Consider the following 19316-nt stretch of genomic DNA (forward strand, 5'->3'; position numbering starts at 1 on the left):
CGGTCGCATGACAGCCACGGGAAGCCGACGGGTAAAGAGATCGGTTGTTATCGGATTACCTCGTTGAAGAGAAATTGTTCGAGCCATGTTTCCGAAGTAACAAAGAGGCGACGGATGGTCTGGATTGCAGCCATTCAAAGGTCAAATATAACGTCCCAGAACACTCCAGCTCACAGGTTAGTCTGCTCCAAGCATTTACACGAAGGTCAGTGTTTTTTAGTAGTTAATACGTCATTTTCATAACATAATTGGTGATATAGGTTACAAGCAAGTCTGGCGCTGAACAGAAATTGTCGCGCTATGCTCCTTTATTTATTGTGCATAAATAGTGAATTGTCCTGACACAATATTGCGTTTCGCTTCTGTTATTATGGTACATTAACAAAAACATATACTTTTATTCACAGGATAAAACAGGTTTTTTGTATCACTAATTGCCCAGTACGATTACAGCATACAGTATTATTGTCACTGCTACATTTCTGTGATGCTACCAGAAATTATTTCCACTACTAATTAATTACCGTTGAGCTCAAAGGTCCTATTAATAAACGGTTAACGAATGTGTATTTATGACGACAGTTTGTGAGACTGGTAAACTTATGATACGTACGATGGTCTTTCGTTCTACACGGTGCATTTCAAGGTCCTGCACCCATCCGTCGGTAAACTGTACCTGGGCTTGTTGCAGTGACCTGAAGTTACTAAACTTCATGAGTGTATGCACTCACTCCAAGAACCATATGATTATAAATATGCATATAAATATGCTACGATGAGATAGCTGACTTCATCTAACTAGCAAATGTTGTCCAGGCTACGTTGGTGATACAGTTTTTTTAATGTGTGTGATATTTTTGTCATGCGATTTTAAAGCTGGTCCTACAACCGCATCCAAGAATAACATGCAGCTTATCTCAGAACTGTCGGTGAAAACTATTCTTGGAGCTAAGTTTAATTGAGCTGCATTTTAAAGAGGTGCAATTTCACAATTTGTGTATATTTTCTAAGTTCACTATTTTGTCATGTGTTGAGAAAAACACAGATTTTAAAATTACATGGTCTAATATTTACATTTAGCATAACTGCAACATTATTTTTTCATTGTTTTTTTTTTTTTTTAAAGACTCGAAAGGACTTGAAATTCAAAGTTTCAGACTTGTGACTTGACTCGGACTTTTACACCAGTGACTTGAGACTCGACTCTGACTTGCCTGACATTACTTGAGACTTGACTTGAGACTTGAGGATAAAGACTTGAGACTTACTTGAGACTTGCAAAACAATGACTTGGTCCCACCTCTGGTATCAACACACCTTTGTTTTTGATAGTTCTAATAAAAAGAATACAGTAGCTTTCATAAATTAAATATTAGTACAGCTTTGAATCATTCTGTTGGGTTTGTCCTTAGTGTTTGCAGCATATTACAAAACTTACACGCGTGCGTCTCCCTGTCAGGTGGCAATGATCACTACGGCTGGGAGTTGATTCCATCAAACTGTCATTAGAGTGTTAACTGAACCACACCGTGCACCATTGCAAAAGCGTCTGCATTAGTTGTTTGTGCAGTCCGTTATTCTGGTTCTTACCTTGTTACCGTCTTTCCCTATAAATGTACTGGCAACGTAGTGTGAATGAAAAGCACTTAACGGAGTTAGCACCGGTTTTACATGGATACTGGCCTGCAGGAGGGCTAGTAACGGTCATGTGATCGAGTCTTTTCTGTTAATCACTTGAACGCAGCACCACCGCCTGCTACGAGCCGCTTCATCATATCGCGATAGACACCGCCAGGCCACGGCGCTACCGTTGAGCAACATGGCGGAAGGTATGTGACTGATTTTTGGGGCAGTTTGACACACGCCCTTTTATCCGCGTGCGCTTGTTTAACTATATCACCGACTCAACTAATGTGTTAGCGGTGAAGGAAACCGAGCGTAGTCTGTGGGTGGAAATGCGAAGCGTCGCGACGCTTATTGTCACGCTGTTCTTTCCACTGAGAAGCTCTGTCGTTAGCTCTCGCTTATATTGCTAGCTGAACTGTATCGCTACGAGTTAGCTTAACCAGGCAAGAAAGGCACGTTTCGAAGGAGCGTGCTGGTTTGCTAGGTCCCAGAAGGTGTATATCATCTTCAGTAATGTGCAGGTGTTGCTGGTAAAGATTAAGTGTTAGCTTCATGAGTCTAATCAGACTGTCCAGCGTTGCTTTATCTGACCGTGGTCAGAGGTTTAACTGCTATGGTAAAGTTTTTCTTTTATTTATTAACACATCTTGTTACCAGTCGTAGTAAATGGAGAATAAATGCAGGACAGGAGACTTGACAGGACAGGTTAAATGTCACTCCGTGTCAGGTGGTGTCATCCGGACCACCTGACAGGCAGGTGTTTGGCCTAAACACAGGATGGTTTGCTCTGTGCTTGTCCTTAAGGGAGATCTCCTGAACCCAGGGAGCAAATACACCCGTCTGTGGTTAGTAGGAGAGAGGATATACGTGCTTATTTAAAACTGCTCTGTGTTCTGGTCGGTGATACAGTTTGAGAGCATTTTTTGTATGTACTAACATTTTAAGATTTTGGATCATTGCCACATCAGGTCTGCAAGTGATTCTGACCACAAGTCCTGACAAACAGACTTTCCTGATGCCTCAGACTTCTTTGTCTTAAAGCTTTAAAAAATGATTGAAAACTGTGAGCCTGGAGAGGAAGACTTTCCTGATGCCTGCTAGACTGTTCTTATTTTGGATCAGTGTTTTCTCACTTCTCAGTTGGTCCTCAGCAGCTGGGTTACGGTTGGCAGCATACCACCCTTCCTGTGCTGAGCTGGTCATGTGGTTTTCAGCAACTCCCCCTTTCTGTTCCTCATGACCAGTAGCCAGCCTTCCCTGCGACGGTTTACAAGGGAGGACAAAGTAACGAGCTACCTCAGCATGTTTTTCTTCACTAAAACTTTACTGACTTAAAGGAAGGAAATGGGCCTCTGTGAAACTCTGTGGGTTAATATTGTAACATGATGATGTGTAGAAAGTGCGTTTGACTTCAAGCATAGCCTCGAAGTTTGGCCAAACAAAATTACTGTCATTAGATTTTCCTTTAGCTGATTTATAAGACTTGACAGCATGGTCTCTGCCTTGTGAAGGGATTTTAAAATGTCTGCAAATTGGCTTGTTTCTTAACACACACACACACACACACACACAGAAACCAGCGTTATGAAAGTAGTCAGTGCTCAAGCGATGTTTCTTAAGCTTTTAATACTACATGCAGTCAACACTGCTATAATAATTATCTTTAAACACTGGTGATGTTATCTGCAAAATGCCAACAAAGCTTGTAACCTTAACCCCAAATAATATCTTCTTTCGGTGTGTGCTTTGGACCACCCTGCTTGTTTGTAGGTGAAAGTTTGCTCGCATCATGGAGCTCAGTTCTAACCTGTGATTAAAGTAGGTTTTTCTAGCTCACGTTCCCTCGCCCTGCCTCTTCCTTTTGCTTCATGTGCAACAGAGGAGGTGGCCAAGCTGCAGAAGCACCTGGCCCTGCTCAGGCAGGAGTATGTGAAGATGCAGCAGAAGCTGGCTGATACAGAGAGGCGCTGCGCCATGCTTGCCGCTCAGTCTTCTAGTCAGGGCACTCCCACCCCTGCAGCCGCGGAGACCTTCATCAGCCGTCTGCTGGACATTGTGGCCGACCTCTATCAGCAGGAACAGTACAGGTGAGGGTCATTATAGGGACGCGGGTCTGTGGGTCATCTTTTGAGTGCTGTCTGTTTATAAATGGCTTTGAGTAAGACTAGAAAAGTGTAAGTGCCAGACAATTTGTGGTTCCTAGTTAGTTTGTGCCTTATTAAAGTATTAATGTTTAATATGGACGTGCTTCTCAGTGATGAATGTGTTGGTTTTGCAGTGATCTAAAGGTGAAAGTAGTGGGGGAGCAGATTCATGCCCATAAGTTTGTGCTGGCTGCTCGCAGCGATGTGTGGAGTCTCTCCAACCTGGCTTCAACCAATGAGCTGGACCTGTCTGGTGAGCAGCTTTTAAAGGGCAGTTTAAACCAAGTCCTTATTCCCATCTCAGCTCACTCAGTATGTTGATGGGTGATAGCAGAATATTTATTTTGGTGAGAACACTTTCAAAGTCCACTGTGGGCGTGGGAGGTGGGGCGGTTCGTCCCTGCGTTGTGACTTTGCGAGGGGATGTTTTTTGTTCTAATTTGTCTTAAAACTTTATTGGTTCTCAGATTGCAAACCTGAGGTTGCCATGGCAATGTTACGGTGGACATACACCGACGAGTTGGAGCTGAGCGAGGATGATGCCTTTCTTATCGACTTGATGAAACTGGCCAACCGCTTCCAGCTTCAGCTGCTCAGAGAGAGGCAAGTAGAAGAACTACATACTGAGTTTTTTGACTGCACTGTTGATGGTAGTGGTGTCACTTTTGCAAAGTGTATTACGATGCCACACATGTGACACACACACATACATGTGCTTCTTGGCTGGGCCAGGTGTGAAAAAGGCGTGATGTCCTCGGTGAATGTCAGGAACTGCATTCGCTTCTACCAGACAGCCGAGGAGCTAAATGCCAGCACCTTAATGAACTACTGTGGGGAGATCATAGCCAGTCACTGGGTGAGTAACGTGAGCCATGTTTGTGCATGTCCAGCGATGAGTGTGTTTCTGGATTGCACAAGCTCGTAAGATCAAAGTGGAACTGCCTGCTTTGCTTATTTTCCAACAATTCAAATGCAGCTTTCACTGTTTCCTGTGGATTTGTTTGAATAGCAGGCTGTTGACTGTCAGCTTCTACCACCCCCCTTACTGTTGTATAGACTCGAGCTTTGATCTCAGTCTTTGACAAAAGCCAGCCTTTCTTCGTCTGTGATTTTTGAGGTCTTAGACGTTCTCCATCATGAGCGCAGTCTTTTGTGTGACACTGTTTGTGCCTCTCATTAGGATGATCTGAGGAAAGAAGATTTCAGCACCATGAGTGCCCAGCTTCTGTACAAGATGATCAAATCTAAAACAGAGTATCCTCTCCATAAAGCCATCAAAGTAGAGCGAGAAGATGTGGTGTTTCTGTATCTCATCGAGATGGACGCGCAGGTCAGTTCTCCACACAAACTTCCCATGAAATGCTTATTTAGTGACTTCGTCACGGTGTAACCAGAATTGTACAAAAACACAACATTTTGTTTTGTTACTGGTTTTTATTATTATTGATTTCAGTTACCTGGCAAGCTGAATGAACTTGACAACAATGGCGACCTAGCATTAGACCTAGCGCTCTCCCGGAAATTGGAAAGCATTGCAACCACTCTTGTGAACAACAAAGCTGATGTGGACATGGTGGACCAGAGCGGCTGGAGTCTGCTGCATAAAGCCATTCAAAGAGGTGAAGGGCTCCTGTCTACGTTACTTTGTATCGCTCACTTGTTTCCTGCTAAAATGTATCAACTTTGTTACTGTGTAAAAAAATGTCTTTTGAGCTCCATGAACCTGAAAACTTTCCGTCTTCCTTCAGGTGATGAGTTTGCCTCCATCTTCCTGATTCGCCATTCAGCTCAGGTTAATGCAGCCACGGTGGGGGCTGTGGAAACGCCGCTTCACCTGGTCTGTTCTTTCAGCCCCAAGAAACACTCTGCCGAAGTGATGAGCGGGATGGCGCGAATAACTGAGGCTCTTCTCAAGGCTGGAGCCAACCCCAACATGCAGAACAGTAAGGGAAGGTAGGTCACATGATACTTGGTTTATGACCTTTATTGGACTGTAAAGGCAGTTACTTATGCTGTAAAGTATAATCATCATTCATTTTAGTCTTTTATTGTTTTTAGAACTCCTTTGCATGAAGCTGTGTCATCAGGGAACGAGCCGGTGTTCAACCAGCTGCTGCAGTGCAAACAGTGAGTTATGTTCTGCCTTCAAACTGAATGTCAGGCTTGTTTCTGACGTGTCACACTCGGCAGCGATTCCCACAGAATATAAAATCGATTTGTTCCAGTAGCCGCGACACGCACGTTAAAGAAAAGATAACCCTGTATATACTTTGAAATTTCTTTTCATTTGCACTCTGCTGTCTTAACCCTTTAAAGCGGGCACGCTTCGTTTTGCGTAACTATTTTTAAATCCCGGTAGCTCTGCAACCACGTGAGCGAGCGCAATAATTTTTTTTGCATATGAAACCGGAGGAGTTGTACTTACATCTTATCCCATCAGCTCGTCCTCAGTCACGGTTTCGTTCCACATATAGCTTTGCAAAAACTGCATAAAAAGCACTTGTAGCAACAAAAACATAATATTCCAGAAACACGCTTTGCTGATCCGATCAGCTGTTCGTAACACTTCCTACGTTGGAATAGACGTCAGCGAGAACTGTTGCATGTCCGCCCGAAACCTGAAGTGATGTCATTTTTGCGGAAAATGTTGTTTTTACCTTCGGGGCCTTATAAGCCTATACTGGTGTTTTTAAAAGTTATGTTTGACCTCGTGCTTTTCTGAATAGTTGCTGGGATGCTTGGAACTCAAACTGCACTGCTGGAAACAGTTTATTTTGATGCACATGCTGTTTTGTTTTGTTTGTTTTTTTGCAAATTTGCATCATAATATTTATTTTCGTTTTTCCTGCAGTATATAAAAATTGGTGGATTTCAAAAATAAAACTATGAAGACACTCAAAATAAATTTCCTGTTATTGGAAACTGTTTTGTAATTACAGTTTTGAGCTCTGAAATGTCTCTAACTAGAAATATATGGGGGAAAAAAACAAAAACGATTTTCAATTTATTTGTAGTTTATTGCACTTTTTTGCAATTTATGTAATTACTATGCACTTAATGCAGACATATTATTAAAATTTGGTCTATAACGGTTGTATTGGTGTATAGCAACTTGAAATGCTCCCAAAAATGGCTCCACAGCATGTAAAAATATAATATAAGCTCTGGCAGACTTGGTTCTATGGTCGGTCTTAAAGGGTTAAGCTGCACTAAGTCTTTGCCTCTGTAGTCCTTGCTGTGCAGCCTTGCTGAGCGTGGCATAGCGGCGCATTAACCAGTTCTACTCCTGCTGCAGGTTCTGGACAGAGTTGCCTTCAAGCTCACAGCACAGAGACTCGCTAGCTCGAGTCAGTTGTATTGGGGTTTGTTCTCTCCTGAGCAGCAGTTACACAGCACTGATGATGACTCTGGGAAATGGGAGATTAGAAGCTGGCAGGTTAGGATTAGAGCCCAAAGTAAAGCTAATATCCACCAATATTAGCTTTTTATTTATAGATGTGTCTGCATTTAAAACAGCCAGTAAAGTGAGACCAGAGAAACACCCTTCAACTGTGTTATGAGCTTTGTTTCACAGTTTGTTCAGCAGAGGGCGCTCTGACCCGTCTTTGTGTCGGTACTGGTCTCAAAGACCCTGTATCAGTTGGGCTCCAGTTAGAATCAACTGGAACTTTAAAAAAAACAAAGCAAGTCTCCTACTAAAGTTACTGAGTCACATATGAAACCCAGGGCAGCTGTGGCTACAATGTAGCTGCCATCACCAGTGTGTGAATGGGTGGATGACTGGATGTAGTGTAAAGCGCTTTGGGGTCCTTAGGGACTGAGTACAGCGCTATACAAATGCAGGCCATACTTCATCAATCCTAATTTCCATTTCTCTTTGAACACACTGCAATTTTAAGCTTGTGTAACCTTAAAGATGGTGCTGTGTGATAGTGCTGTGTGTGTAACCTGGCCTTCTGTCTCCATTTTGTTAGGCTTGACCTGGAGCTGAAAGATCACGAGGGCAGCACAGCGCTGTGGCTGGCGCTGCAGTATATCACCGTGTCTTCGGATCCCTCTGTCAACCCGTTTGAAGATAATGCGCCGGTCGTAAACGGCACCTCGTTTGACGAGAATAGCTTTGCGGCCCAGCTCATCCAGAGAGGAAGCAACCCCGATGCACCTGACACTACCACAGGTTATTAAGCTGCTCGGCAACCTTTCTGCACGTTACTGTCCAACTCCAGTGCTGCTTGTGCCTTAAACATTCTCCTTTACGTCGTTTATTGGTCACAGAGTATTGCCTCATGCAGAGAGCAGCGCTTGCAAACAATGAGGCGGCTGCTCTTTTCCTCACAACTCATGGGGCAAAGGTCAACCACATTAACAAATGGGTGCGTATGAACATTTGGTCATGAGCAGACGGTTTGCTGCAGACTTGTTCTTTTTTCTTCTGACCTTTTTCTCACGTCTATGAGGCCAATCGCTGTTCCAGAGACCCGTTGGCTCAGCGTTGTATCAAACAGCCACGCAGTGACTGAGAGGTCATTGCAGGTTGTTTTAGTGATTGTTGGAGAAAAGTAAAAAACAGATTTCATGAAATAACTAATGCACTGTAATATCATAAACCACAAACTCTCTGAATGTCTCAATTTGACCTTAAATCGATGAAACTAACATAAAATCAATAATACTGTTAATTGGTCATAAATACATGCTCGGTCCCTTTGCTGTCTCTCAGGGTGAAAGCTCACTTCATACAGCATGTCGCTGTGGCCTAGCAAGCCTGACAGCTGAGCTTCTCCAGCAAGGGGCCAATCCTAACCTGCAAACCCAGAAGCCTCTACCCGATGACCCCCTCGGTGTGGCCATGCAGACCCCCCTCCACATGGCCATCGCTCACAACCACCCAGATGTGGTCTCCGTCATCCTGGAGCAGAAAGGTCCATATATGATTTGGGACTTTGTTACATCCTGTAACTAACCTGCAAAGCAACCTGCCGTGTTTACATTTGTGTGTAATGATCATTCTGACATTGATACTTGCAGCCAACGCACTACATGCCACCAACAACTTCCAGATCATCCCAGACTTCAGCCTCAAAGACTCCATGGACCAGACCGTTCTGGGCTTGGCCCTCTGGACAGGTATACAGCAAAATACCCAACAAAGTCACTTCTGCGTCATCAAATTGATCTGTGAAATCAATAATAGTGATTGTATTTGTCGATCTGTCTGTGTCAGGCATGCACACCATAGCGGCTCAGCTGCTGGGATCAGGAGCATCTATCAATGACACTATGTCCAGTGGACAAACTCTGCTGCACATGGCCATCCAAAGGCAGGACAGCAAGAGCGCACTCTTCCTTCTTGAACACCAGGCAGACATTAATGTTAGGTAACGATACCGAGATATGTGTAATTTTAATGTATTTCAGCAGATTACAAAATACTTTTCATTCAGTTTTCGTTTGTTTTTACTCCAACTGTTTTCTCTTTGGGTCCCTCAACTACCAGGACCCAGGAGGGACAAACAGCACTGCAGCTGGCCATCAGTAACCAGCTGCCTTTGGTGGTGGACGCCATTTGCACAAGAGGAGCTGACATGTCGGTGGTTGATGACAAAGGTGACCCTCCACTGTGGCTGGCTCTTGAGAACGGACTTGAAGATATCGCGTCCACACTGGTAAGAATGCACAGACAAACGGTGTTTTAGTCCCTCGCTGTTACGCTGACACTAACAGTTTGTTGTCAGGCTGGGTCTGTGGTTTGGATGTGGCAGGAATATTCTGTATTTCTCAGCATCTATGGCATGTTGAGCAAGTGTATATAAGGCAAGGACAGGAATGCTCCCAATCGAAATAAAGGTCAGCAGTGATATAAACCAGTTTGAAATAAAACTCCAAAAATAAATTTTAAATAAGTATAAGAATGAAGAAAATGCAATTAACCCAAGACAGCAGTCAAAGTGATGTTTATTTTCTTTTGCAAGTTAGTAAATCTAAATATAGTTTTAGTTGAATATGAGAAAATATTTTTTGTGACGTTATGTTCAAAGTTGAAACCATTGAAGTTTTTGTTGTTCAAATTTAGATGATGAGGAAATAATTAATATGTAAACCTAGGGGGTGGGGCTAAATAAGTATATACTTCTGCCTACTCCTTGATATTGTGAAATGTTGGTAAATGTATATGATTGAAATAAAAATGAACTGAAGTAGTTTAGTGCATTTCCACAGTTTTCACCGATAGGAATCCATCACGTGAAAGAAATCATTCTTAATACAATAATGGATGTGAGTGTCCAGACAAAGTTGCTGTGACTCGTTTGTATCCAGCAGTAAAAGAAGCTGCAGGAGTATCCACACGAGCAACACTTAGGGCTGCCACAAACGATTATTTTGATAGTCGACTAGTCACCGATTATTTTTGCGATTAGTCGACTAATCAGATCATCATCCATTGGACGTAAAACTACAGGTTATTGCACCAGCAGCATCTGCTCTTATATAACTATCATTAGCTTACAGCTTTAAGTGTTTAAGGTCTGTGCTAACTAAAAATAAAGACAAGATGATAGTTTATTAAATTTTAATGAAATTTGCAGATTGTTTCGGTGAAGTTTAATAAACTCCTTGCTATCTAAAATATAACAGGACACCGGAGTATATTCTCGAGCATCTCACACTTCTGATAATCAGCTGTCTGCTTGACGTTTATTCAGCTGTGTAAAAACTATAACTTTAATCTCAGCCAAACCGATTTACTCAGGAACAAATAAAATACAAAAAAAGCCAAACAATAACATTTTAAGTTATCTAAGTGACTCATATATCATGTTTAACCTGAGTAGAGAAAGACGGCGGTGGGTTTGAAAACGATCTGCCGGGAGTCCGGTGTTCTCACGGCTCTAGTTAGCCTAGCCCCCGGCTAGCTATCGAGCTAGTGGGTAACAGACGTCTCCGAAAACGTCGGAGCGCTTTTGAAAATATGCGGTGTCTTGATAAACTGAGCAGATATTTGAGGTTTACACAGCTACATTCTTCATGAAAATATGTTAAACGTTTATTTTGTGACCCAGAAAGAATAATAAGAGTAACATTAAAACTAACTAGCTGCCGCCATTGTTGGAAACTGAGCTGGGCTGCGCTATGAATTCTGGGACGCAGCTTCTTCTTCTTCGGGGTTTAACGGCAGCTGACATCCTTGTACATGCAGTGCTGCCATCTTCTGTTTCAGTCCGTTATTACACTCTTAAATCCTGCTACTGATTCCTGCGTATTTTGGATCTTACAAAGCTTCAAACGACGCGTCGACTATTAAATCAGTCGTCGACGATTTTAATAGTCGACGTAATCGTGACTAGTCGACTAATCGTGGCAGCTCTAGCAACAATAAAATAAACCTCTGTCAGGTAGGATGTGGGATGAGTCTAGACTCTGTCTGTTCTGTGTAGGTCCGCCACGGCTGTGATGCAACTTGTTGGAGCTCCGGGCCGTCAGGCTGCCAGCAGACCCTCCTGCACAGAGCTGTTGATGAGAACAACGAGGTCTCGGCCTGCTTCCTTATCCGCAGGTCAGCTACGTCTCTGTTGTTGTACATATTTACCAAAGCTATAAATCGTTTGCTTGTTTAAATGCAGCAAGTGTCTGAATGTCGCTTATATCTGATTGGCTTCAATTTAAAAAAGTCAACTGTCAACACGTTAGCAGCGGTCTTTACCAAAACATTACTGAGATGTTAGAAAGTTAAACAGGCGATCTATCTTTACTGTTCGTGTGCATCTGTATAACTCCTATCTCGTGTGCGTGTGCGTGCAGTGGTTGTGACGTGAACAGCCCCAGGCGGCCTGGCCCTAATGGGGAGGGAGATGAAGAAGCCCGAGATGGACAAACTCCCCTCCACCTGGCAAGCAACTGGGGACTGGAGGATGTGGTGCAGTGCCTTCTTGAGTTTGGAGCCAATGTTAATGCACAGGTTGGACCTGCATGACATCTTTACCCTGGTTTAAACTGCACCACTAATCTTTGTTGGAGGGTTTTATGACGCGATCCAGATTTTTAGAAAATGTAATTGAAACACGACACAACAGATTCAGAGCAGCCAAAAAAAAACGGAGCTGAAACTGCTGGCAGAGGATAACAATTCAAAGAGATGCTCAAATAGTTTGCTGGCATTGTTTGAGGGGGAACCTTAAACCTGTACCTGTGTAGTTACTGATGCATGAAATTATCTGTGGACAAAGAACTCAGATCATCAAGCCTTGGTGTGTGTAACTGTGTGCTGTCTGTTAATGCTGTATGTGTTTTTCTGTCAGGATTCAGAGGGCAGAACTCCCATCCATGCTGCTATTAGCAACCAGCACAATGTCATTATACAGCTCCTCATTTCCCATCCAGACATTCGTCTCAACATTCGCGACCGTCAGGGAATGACCCCCTTTGCCTGCGCCATGACGCACAAGAACAATAAAGCGGCAGAGGCTATTCTCAAGAGGGAGCCAGGTGCTGCCGAACAGGTAGGGGCTAGTTTGTTGCTGTAGCGTTAATGAGTGTTGCAGTAATGACCTCAAACGTGTGCTTGTGTCCAGGTGGACAACAAAGGGCGCAACTTTCTCCACGTGGCTGTGCAGAATTCAGACATTGAAAGTGTCCTGTTCCTAATCAGCGTCCAAGCTAACGTCAACTCCAGAGTTCAGGACGCGGCCAAACTCACCCCGCTCCACCTGGCTGTGCAGGCTGGATCTGAGATCATCGTCCGCAACCTGGTAAGAAACCCAAGATTTTCTCCTGTATGAGTCGTATTTCATGCCAGTTTGAGTTGTAATGAGAAAAACACTGCAATGGATACGGTTTCTCCTTCCAGCTGCTTGCTGGTGCTAAAGTGAATGAGCTGACTAAACACAGACAGACAGCACTACATTTGGCTGCTCAGCAGGACCTGGCCACGATTTGCTCCGTGCTGCTGGAGAACGGAGTCGACTTCGCTGCCGAGGACGAGAATGGCAATAATGGTACTTTACAGCATTTGACTTGTTTTCACTGAAATGACTCTGAGATGGGCAAAGATTACATCACGACTCGACCAGTTCTTTCTGACAAGATCAGAACTGTCATTATAAATGCAGATATATCTGTACGTGATAAGTGCTGTTCCTGAGGTGTTGCATCGTGCTGGTAGATTTGTATTAATCAGAATCAGAATACTTTATTGATCCCTGGGGGAAATTATTTTTTGTTACAGTGCTCCATTTTAAACCAACATTAAGACAAGACAGACAATACGCTAACTAAGAATAGTACAATATATACATATATATACATACATACATACATAAGTCACTTATAAATAAATAGTTGGAAAAGAAACATGTGTAGCTGTAGCAGCAAACAGTGTGTTAAGTGGATGCGTTGTACAGGGAGATGGCCACAGGCAGGAATGATTTCCTGTGTCGTTCAGTGGTGCTTTTCGGTAATCTCAGTCTCTCACTGAACGAGCTCCTGTGACTGACCAACATGTCATGGAGTGGGTGGGAGGTGTTATCCAACATTGTCTTTATCTTGGACAGCATCCGCCTCTCCGACACCACCTTGAGGGAGTCCAGCTCCATCCCCACAACATTGCTGGCCTTACGGATCAGTTTATTAAGTCTGTTGGCATCTGCTGCCCTCAGCCTGCTCCCCCAGCATGCAACAGCATAGAGGATCGCACTGGCCACAACAGACTCATAGAAAATCCTCAGCATTTTCTGGCAGATGGTGAAGGACCTCAGTCGCCTCAAAAAATAGAGACGACTCTGGCCCTTCCTGTAAAGTGCTGTGGTGTTTTTAGCCCAGTCCAGTTTATTGTCAATGTGTACTCCAAGGTATTTATAGTCCTCCACAATGTCAACACTGACCCCCTGGATTGAAACAGGGGTCAAGTGTTTCCTGGTCTTCCTGAAGTCCACGATCAGTTCCTTGGTCTTTGCCATGTTGAGCTGCAGATGATTCTGCTCACACCACGTGACAAAGGAGTCACAACAGACTGCTGCAAACTGGAGTTTCCTGCTCTGTTCACCTTTAAAACTAGACTGGCTGTGGGATCTGGTGTCAGTCGTTACTATTCCACCACTGCGACCTATTTGTGAATAACTGCGTTCTTTTCTGTCTCGTCAGCTCTGCATCTGGCTGTGATGCAGGGTCGCCTTAACAATGTCAGAGTCCTTCTCACAGAGTCCAACATCGATGCTGAGGCTTTCAATCTCAGGTGATTTATGCAGATACACGTGAACGAACTGTATTAAAACTAATGTGAGAAAAAATCTTCTGACTTTTCATCTCATTGTGTGTGTTTAGGGGTCAGTCACCAATGCATGTGCTGGGCCACTATGGCAAAGAAAATGCTGCTGCCATTTTTGAGTTGTTCCTGGAGTGCATGCCTGAATATCCTCTGGACAAACCTGACAATGAAGGGAACACAGGTACCATGTTGGCTTTTGTAGCTGAAGTTATAAAACTACAATGTGGAAATCACTGGTGCTTTTCTAAAAGGATGACGGCGACATGTATGTTGTTGCAGTTCTGCTGCTGGCCTACATGAAAGGAAACGCAAACCTGTGCCGTGCTATTGTGAGGGCCGGCGCTCGCCTGGGAGTCACTAATAATCAGGGCATCAATATTTTCAACTACCAGGTTGCAACCAAGCAGTTGCTCTTCCGCCTTCTAGGTATCTTTTTCATACCTAATTACCCATCAATATTCCAGTATTATAAACCAACAGCCTCACAGGGAATGGCGTGTTGGGGTGATCTTTGGGATAATTTTCGCCCCCTTCCGCAGATATGCTTTCCAAAGAGCCCCCGTGGTGTGATGGCTCCAACTGCTATGAATGCGGTGCCAAGTTTGGAGTTACAACACGGAAACATCACTGGTTAGTGCTGCAGCTTTTCTGTGTAGGCATGCAGTAGATACAGTATTGGTCTAACTCTCCTTTTTCCTTCTTGCCTCTAGCCGCCACTGTGGGCGTCTGCTGTGCCACAAGTGCTCTATAAAAGAGATACCCATCATCAAGTTTGACTTGAACAAGCCGGTCAGAGTGTGCGATATCTGCTTTGATGTACTGACTCTGGGCGGCGTGTCGTAATGCCCCGGCCTGGATGTCTTTCAACCTCTGGCTCCGACCGCGCCAGGTCCAACTTGGCACAATTATTCAGGCACACTGGGAGCAGGACATGCTAACAAGAGAATCCCAGACAGTTATGGACCATCATCTTTATACTATTCCAGTTTATGAAAAACTATTAATCTTTTAGAGGGATGTTGCAAGTAGGAAGTGAAACATTGTTGTTTTGTTTCTGTTTCAAAGTATGTTGAAGTGAATATCAGTGGCTGGACTGAGTTCAGTGATGTTTGCGCCGATGAGCTCTTTGATATCACAAGCAGGTAGCTGTTGTACACGGCATTTCAGTCCACCTTTAGAAGGGGTCTTCCCTTAAACATGCCGACCTGTCCAAATACAACAAAAATATCAATGCTACGAAATGAAACTCTACATTCGTGATGGAGTTGAGGCTGCTGCCAACCAAGAACAAACAGGAAAATGCCCTTTGTTCTAAAGATCGCTGCGTTCTCTGTAATCTTTGAACATTTATTCACTATTTTGTGTTAACTGAGTAAAATGGGTCGAGGGGAAAGCACCTCAACTTGACTAGGTCCAAAGTGAATCCAACCTTTTCTGTTAAACTTTTATATTACTTTACTGCAGACGTGACGGTGCAACTGGAAAAATAAGGTGGTGTTTTGTCCCCAGTTGAGCTTTATGAGGACGCCTCGGCCAAGTTGAATGGAAATGTGACAGGAGAAAGCCCATTTATCACGAGAGCATTAGAAACCTCTCCAAAACATGAAGTACCCCCCCCCCCCCTTCTCAGTTACAGAAATGCCTAGTATGCCTATGCATGTCATTTAATTTGCAGCCTTCAAGTCATGGTTATAATTTTAAAATGATTACATTCCATGTCGGGCCGACCGTGAGGTCCTCGACGGTCCCACGACGTTGCCTCGTGTCAAGTTGTCGTCTTGACCCCATCACATGTAACGCTTCTTGATTTCTAAACCTAACAGGTGCACTTTATCAAGTTCACGTGACATTTCTGATCATTGGGGAGAATGAGGAGTAAGAGGGATGGCCACGTAGTGGGGCCTCTTCAAGTATTGTTAAATTGTACAGATAAATGTGTGATATTTTTGACCACTACAACTGTTTTGTACTTAAATGCAGTTTGTGCTTGTCATTGTGACAAACCTAAATCTTGCCTCTGTTAATCTTTTATGCACATTGTTTAATCTTTTATGCACATTGTATCGTATCTGTATGCTCAGATATCTAGCTCGTCTCTTCCTGGTGTATTCTTTTAGGGAAAAGGAGGACAACTTTACATAAAGGTCATCAAAAAATGCTTTGAGGTTTCATGATTTCGTCTCTTTGTCAAACAATTCAGTTACTAGCCAAAGTTTTCTGAGTTCAGTGCTGCTAAGAAGCAGCTATGAGTGGGCCCATTCTCGGGGCTGACCGGTCTAGTGCGCTCCCACAGAGCATGACTCGGCATGTGCAGGGCAGCCGTCATATTTCTGCAGGTTGGGGTCTTCCTCTGCCGCGATCGGGTCTTCAACACAGACACAACGAACACCACTGGAGCCGGGAGAGAAGAGCTGCCGTGGCACGCCTGCCCAGTGTCTCGCCACTCCACCGCTGCAGCGAATAAAGAAATAAACTCAACCCTGTGTCTCCTTATGTGCACTCCTCTCGCCCACTAGTGTCAGAAATGCTGTATTACACATCAGTAGGATAATACAACATTGACTTGTTTTCGATTAGGCACAAACTATGTCCATACCTCTTAGTGGAGCACCAGAATCTTCCTCCACTGGCAGCAGTCCATTCTGAGTTACAAGACGGAAAGCGAATCCTCTCAGCCTCAGACTGAGCCTTGAGCTTCTTACCCTCTGCTAGTGATGCTTCTACTCTCAACAGGGCCTCTGTGGGCTCTCCAGCCTCGTTATAGAACCGACCGATTAATACACCTGTATTTAAATGTTGGATACCAAAACATTAAATGAAAACTTTCTGGGATGTTTAAGGTAAATTGTCTTCATGAAGTGTATGGTCATATCCTAGCTGCACTTTGCTCCCTGAGTAAAGTAGTAACAATATTCGTGTCAATTAACAAAGGAAGTGTTGTTAAGACATTTTAAAGTAACCTTCTGCACTAGGTCATTATAGTGACAACAAACATTGTATACTTTGCGTCTGTTTTGCACATCATAAAATAGGATCTGCACAACACGTACCAAAAATATCTCTTCGTTTCCGAAACAACCAGGCGCACTTGTAGTAACAAGACCATTATTTACTCTGACGGCCACCTGGAGCTGTTCCACTACAATATGATGGAAATCACATACCCACATTTTGGTAGTCCCTCTGGTAGAAGGCCAGCCAGTCGTACAGTGCAACCACCTCTAGGGGGGACAGACTCGATACGTCATCTGTCAGCCCACTCTCTGTGAAGTCTCCGGTGATGAAGGCCAGGGAGGCGTCTTTGCCTGAAAGTACAAACACACGTAGAGACAAAGGCGGAATATAGAGGACTGCTAGGAGAACCACACGTGGAATCCAGTGTCGTTAAAGAAAGCCGGGCATCACCTGCCATAAAGTGATAAGCGCCACCGGGTCCATAGTGCTTTTCTCCCTTGTGTACATCAAAAACATGGCCCAGTATGGCCAGGTATAGCCCCTTGCTGCCCCGCTGCCCACCGTGCAGCGCTAACTCACTCCTGCTTAGGAGTCTGACCGGTGACCCCTTTGATGACTCAGTGCCAAACATAGCTGACCAATCAGGAGGGATGAACAGCACTGCCAGCGACACGGATAAAAGCGCGACCACCACATAGCTGAGCATGCTGCTTTATTAAAGCGCCTTTTCTTTAAGCTTTACATTCAGTCCAGCACACCTCACAGTGGCAGCACAGGTGCTTCCGCGAACGGACACGCCAAACCACAGCGCCTGCGCGAACTACGAACGCAAAGGACGTTGCGGGCGTACAGAACGTCAATGCGGTAGTGGAGTAGAGCTCTGCTGTAGGTGAACGCTGGAGCGGTCTGTGTACAGACCGGTCCAACCGCTTCAGAACTCACGCCCAGTGGGCCGCAGGGGTTTTCAGGGGAGCCTTAGGTCGGCGAAACAAACATGGGCAACGCGGAGAGCGGCTGCGGCGGAGGCAGCGGCGACGAGGAAGACATAGAAACGGAGAGTCCCGGCTTCGCGGAAGACGGTCCGGCCTCTGCGACCGCTGGCGGCGGTGTTGGAGGCGGCGGCGGCGGCGGCTCTGGTTGTGGCAGGAGCGGAAGGGGATCGAATAACCTACCCGTGCCCACTGGTGGACCACCCAGCCCCGGGGTCCTCTTGGAGCAAGTGAAACTGAGAGAAGCGGCGGCTCGTATTAGCGACTCTGGAGTCGCCATTCACGAGTCCGTCCTGGCCGGGAATGAGGGTGTCCTGATGCGGTGGCTCGAGGACCGGTTAAACCGAGGAGAAGAGTCCGTTAATATTGAGCAATTTTGTGAGATGTTAGAGAGCAGAGATGCCCCGAGGGACGAGTGCGAAGAGGTATAAACCCGCTGTGGCCTTGCTCACGTTTCTAACGTCACATGTTATGATTGGAGCCGTCGCGTCTTCTCGTTTTTGGCCCAGGTTCGAGCGTCGTGTTTGATAACTTGTCGCCACGCCCATTCAGCGTTTGTAATCAATACGTAAATACGTAATTAAGTCTTTGGGCTGTCACGTGCTTTTATCATTGCCGGTCAACAAATCTAAATAGCGCTGTAGTGATCGAAGAGGGGGCTCTGTTATCAGGCTTCACCTGTGACAGGTGAGTTTGGCCAGTCACGGTTCTGTCGGCAGTACCAGGTCGAGTAACGGACGATCTATCCTGGGCACGATGCACGAAGCAGCTCGGGAGTGTCGCCTGGAACAGACGGGCTCCAATTCTGTCAAACCACAACTCGGCTATGGCTGATTTGTAGACTGTGGCTGAACTTGGACAGAAGGGGGAGTTTTCTAGCAGCCCCCCCTTTGTTTTTGCCGTTTGTAGATTTCTAGAAGTTGCAGTGGATCGAGTAAACGAGCTGACATAATGTCACCCGTTCTTGTGGGGTTTGTCACGAGGTTTTCCGCTTTGGTCACTTGTAGCAGACCACGTTGTTTTGTCGTCTCTTGACTGGCTGTGTTTTAACCAGTGGTTGCAGATGACTGGTTGAACTAATGCATGTCAGTGTGAGCTCTTTGTAAATCCTGACTATCAAAGCTGTGCTTTAAATAGGGAGTGGGACGGTGTTTCTTTCAGGAATCAAGCCACAGACTCCAAAAGTGTAGCTACGTAACATAGTCTGCGATAAAGATGCTTCCAGCTGAGGGCTCCTTATGTTAACACCAGTTGTTCAGCCATTTGTGTTTTAAGACTAATGTTCTTGTAGATTTTTGCAACACTGTGAAAGTGAGGAAGTAAATGTTGGTATAAAAGAGT

General features: G+C 44.7%; 4 protein-coding genes across 12 annotated transcripts in view; 2 read left to right on the forward strand and 2 right to left on the reverse strand.

Annotated features, from left to right (window-relative positions):
- Window positions 1-1690, reverse strand: part of spns3 (SPNS lysolipid transporter 3, sphingosine-1-phosphate (putative)) — a 22620-nt gene extending 20930 nt beyond the window's left edge. Inside the window, exon 1 of the mRNA XM_026181139.1 lies at window positions 1591-1690. The gene's annotated coding sequence lies outside the window, so the exon portion shown is untranslated. The remainder of the gene's footprint in view (window positions 1-1590) is intronic.
- ankfy1 (ankyrin repeat and FYVE domain containing 1) lies at window positions 1650-16189 on the forward strand. 2 transcript variants are annotated; one of them, XM_026181133.1, is made up of 25 exons: window positions 1650-1829; window positions 3506-3713; window positions 3905-4023; window positions 4238-4373; window positions 4503-4626; window positions 4951-5100; window positions 5224-5389; window positions 5519-5723; window positions 5829-5897; window positions 7745-7947; window positions 8046-8143; window positions 8491-8692; window positions 8799-8897; window positions 8995-9148; window positions 9268-9436; window positions 11207-11325; window positions 11571-11727; window positions 12068-12268; window positions 12341-12517; window positions 12616-12763; window positions 13908-13998; window positions 14088-14212; window positions 14311-14457; window positions 14571-14661; window positions 14742-16189. In XM_026181133.1, exons 1-25 carry the CDS (start codon window positions 1820-1822, stop codon window positions 14872-14874), a joined length of 3501 nt encoding a protein of 1166 aa, XP_026036918.1. In that variant the 5' UTR covers window positions 1650-1819; the 3' UTR covers window positions 14875-16189. The 2 variants fall into 2 exon arrangements, with proteins under 2 accessions (XP_026036918.1, XP_026036917.1); XM_026181132.1 differs by lacking the exon at window positions 1650-1829 and adding an exon at window positions 1903-2242.
- Window positions 16052-17705, reverse strand: cyb5d2 (cytochrome b5 domain containing 2). Of its 2 annotated transcripts, none has more exons than XM_026181142.1 (4): window positions 17437-17705; window positions 17196-17336; window positions 16628-16673; window positions 16052-16482 (listed from the first exon to the last, which is right to left on the reverse strand). In XM_026181142.1, the coding sequence occupies exons 1-4, from the start codon at window positions 17690-17692 to the stop codon at window positions 16308-16310; spliced, it is 618 nt and encodes a 205-aa protein (XP_026036927.1). In that variant the 5' UTR covers window positions 17693-17705; the 3' UTR covers window positions 16052-16307. The 2 variants fall into 2 exon arrangements, with proteins under 2 accessions (XP_026036927.1, XP_026036926.1); XM_026181141.1 differs by having other exon boundaries at window positions 16628-16814.
- A 23-nt stretch (window positions 17706-17728) lies between these two features.
- Window positions 17729-19316, forward strand: part of zzef1 (zinc finger, ZZ-type with EF hand domain 1) — a 29419-nt gene continuing 27831 nt past the window's right edge. For 6 of the 7 annotated variants that reach the window (XM_026181124.1, XM_026181127.1, XM_026181128.1 and 3 more), the window contains exon 1: window positions 17729-18400. In XM_026181124.1, the coding sequence (XP_026036909.1) occupies window positions 17981-18400 (420 nt within the window). In that variant the 5' untranslated portion in view covers window positions 17729-17980. The other variant, XM_026181129.1, reaches the window with a different exon arrangement.

This window comes from Astatotilapia calliptera, chromosome 10, assembly GCF_900246225.1.
Source record: "Astatotilapia calliptera chromosome 10, fAstCal1.2, whole genome shotgun sequence".
Classification (NCBI taxonomy): domain Eukaryota; kingdom Metazoa; phylum Chordata; class Actinopteri; order Cichliformes; family Cichlidae; genus Astatotilapia; species Astatotilapia calliptera.

Excerpts from the sequence above, each read along its gene's own strand:
- ankfy1 (XM_026181132.1), top strand. The coding sequence starts at position 2,179 with ATGAGTCTAATCAGACTGTCCAGCGTTGCTTTATCTGACCGTGGTCAG. Across the intron at positions 11,326-11,570 it reads GCCTGCTTCCTTATCCGCAG|TGGTTGTGACGTGAACAGCC; the intron begins GTCAGCTACGTC and ends GTGTGCGTGCAG. Across the intron at positions 12,764-13,907 it reads GGACGAGAATGGCAATAATG|CTCTGCATCTGGCTGTGATG; the intron begins GTACTTTACAGC and ends CTGTCTCGTCAG.
- cyb5d2 (XM_026181141.1), bottom strand. The coding sequence starts at position 17,692 with ATGCTCAGCTATGTGGTGGTCGCGCTTTTATCCGTGTCGCTGGCAGTG. Across the intron at positions 16,815-17,195 it reads GAGGGACTACCAAAATGTGG|GTGTATTAATCGGTCGGTTC; the intron begins GTATGTGATTTC and ends ATTTAAATACAG. Across the intron at positions 16,483-16,627 it reads TTCTGGTGCTCCACTAAGAG|CGGTGGAGTGGCGAGACACT; the intron begins GTATGGACATAG and ends TATTCGCTGCAG.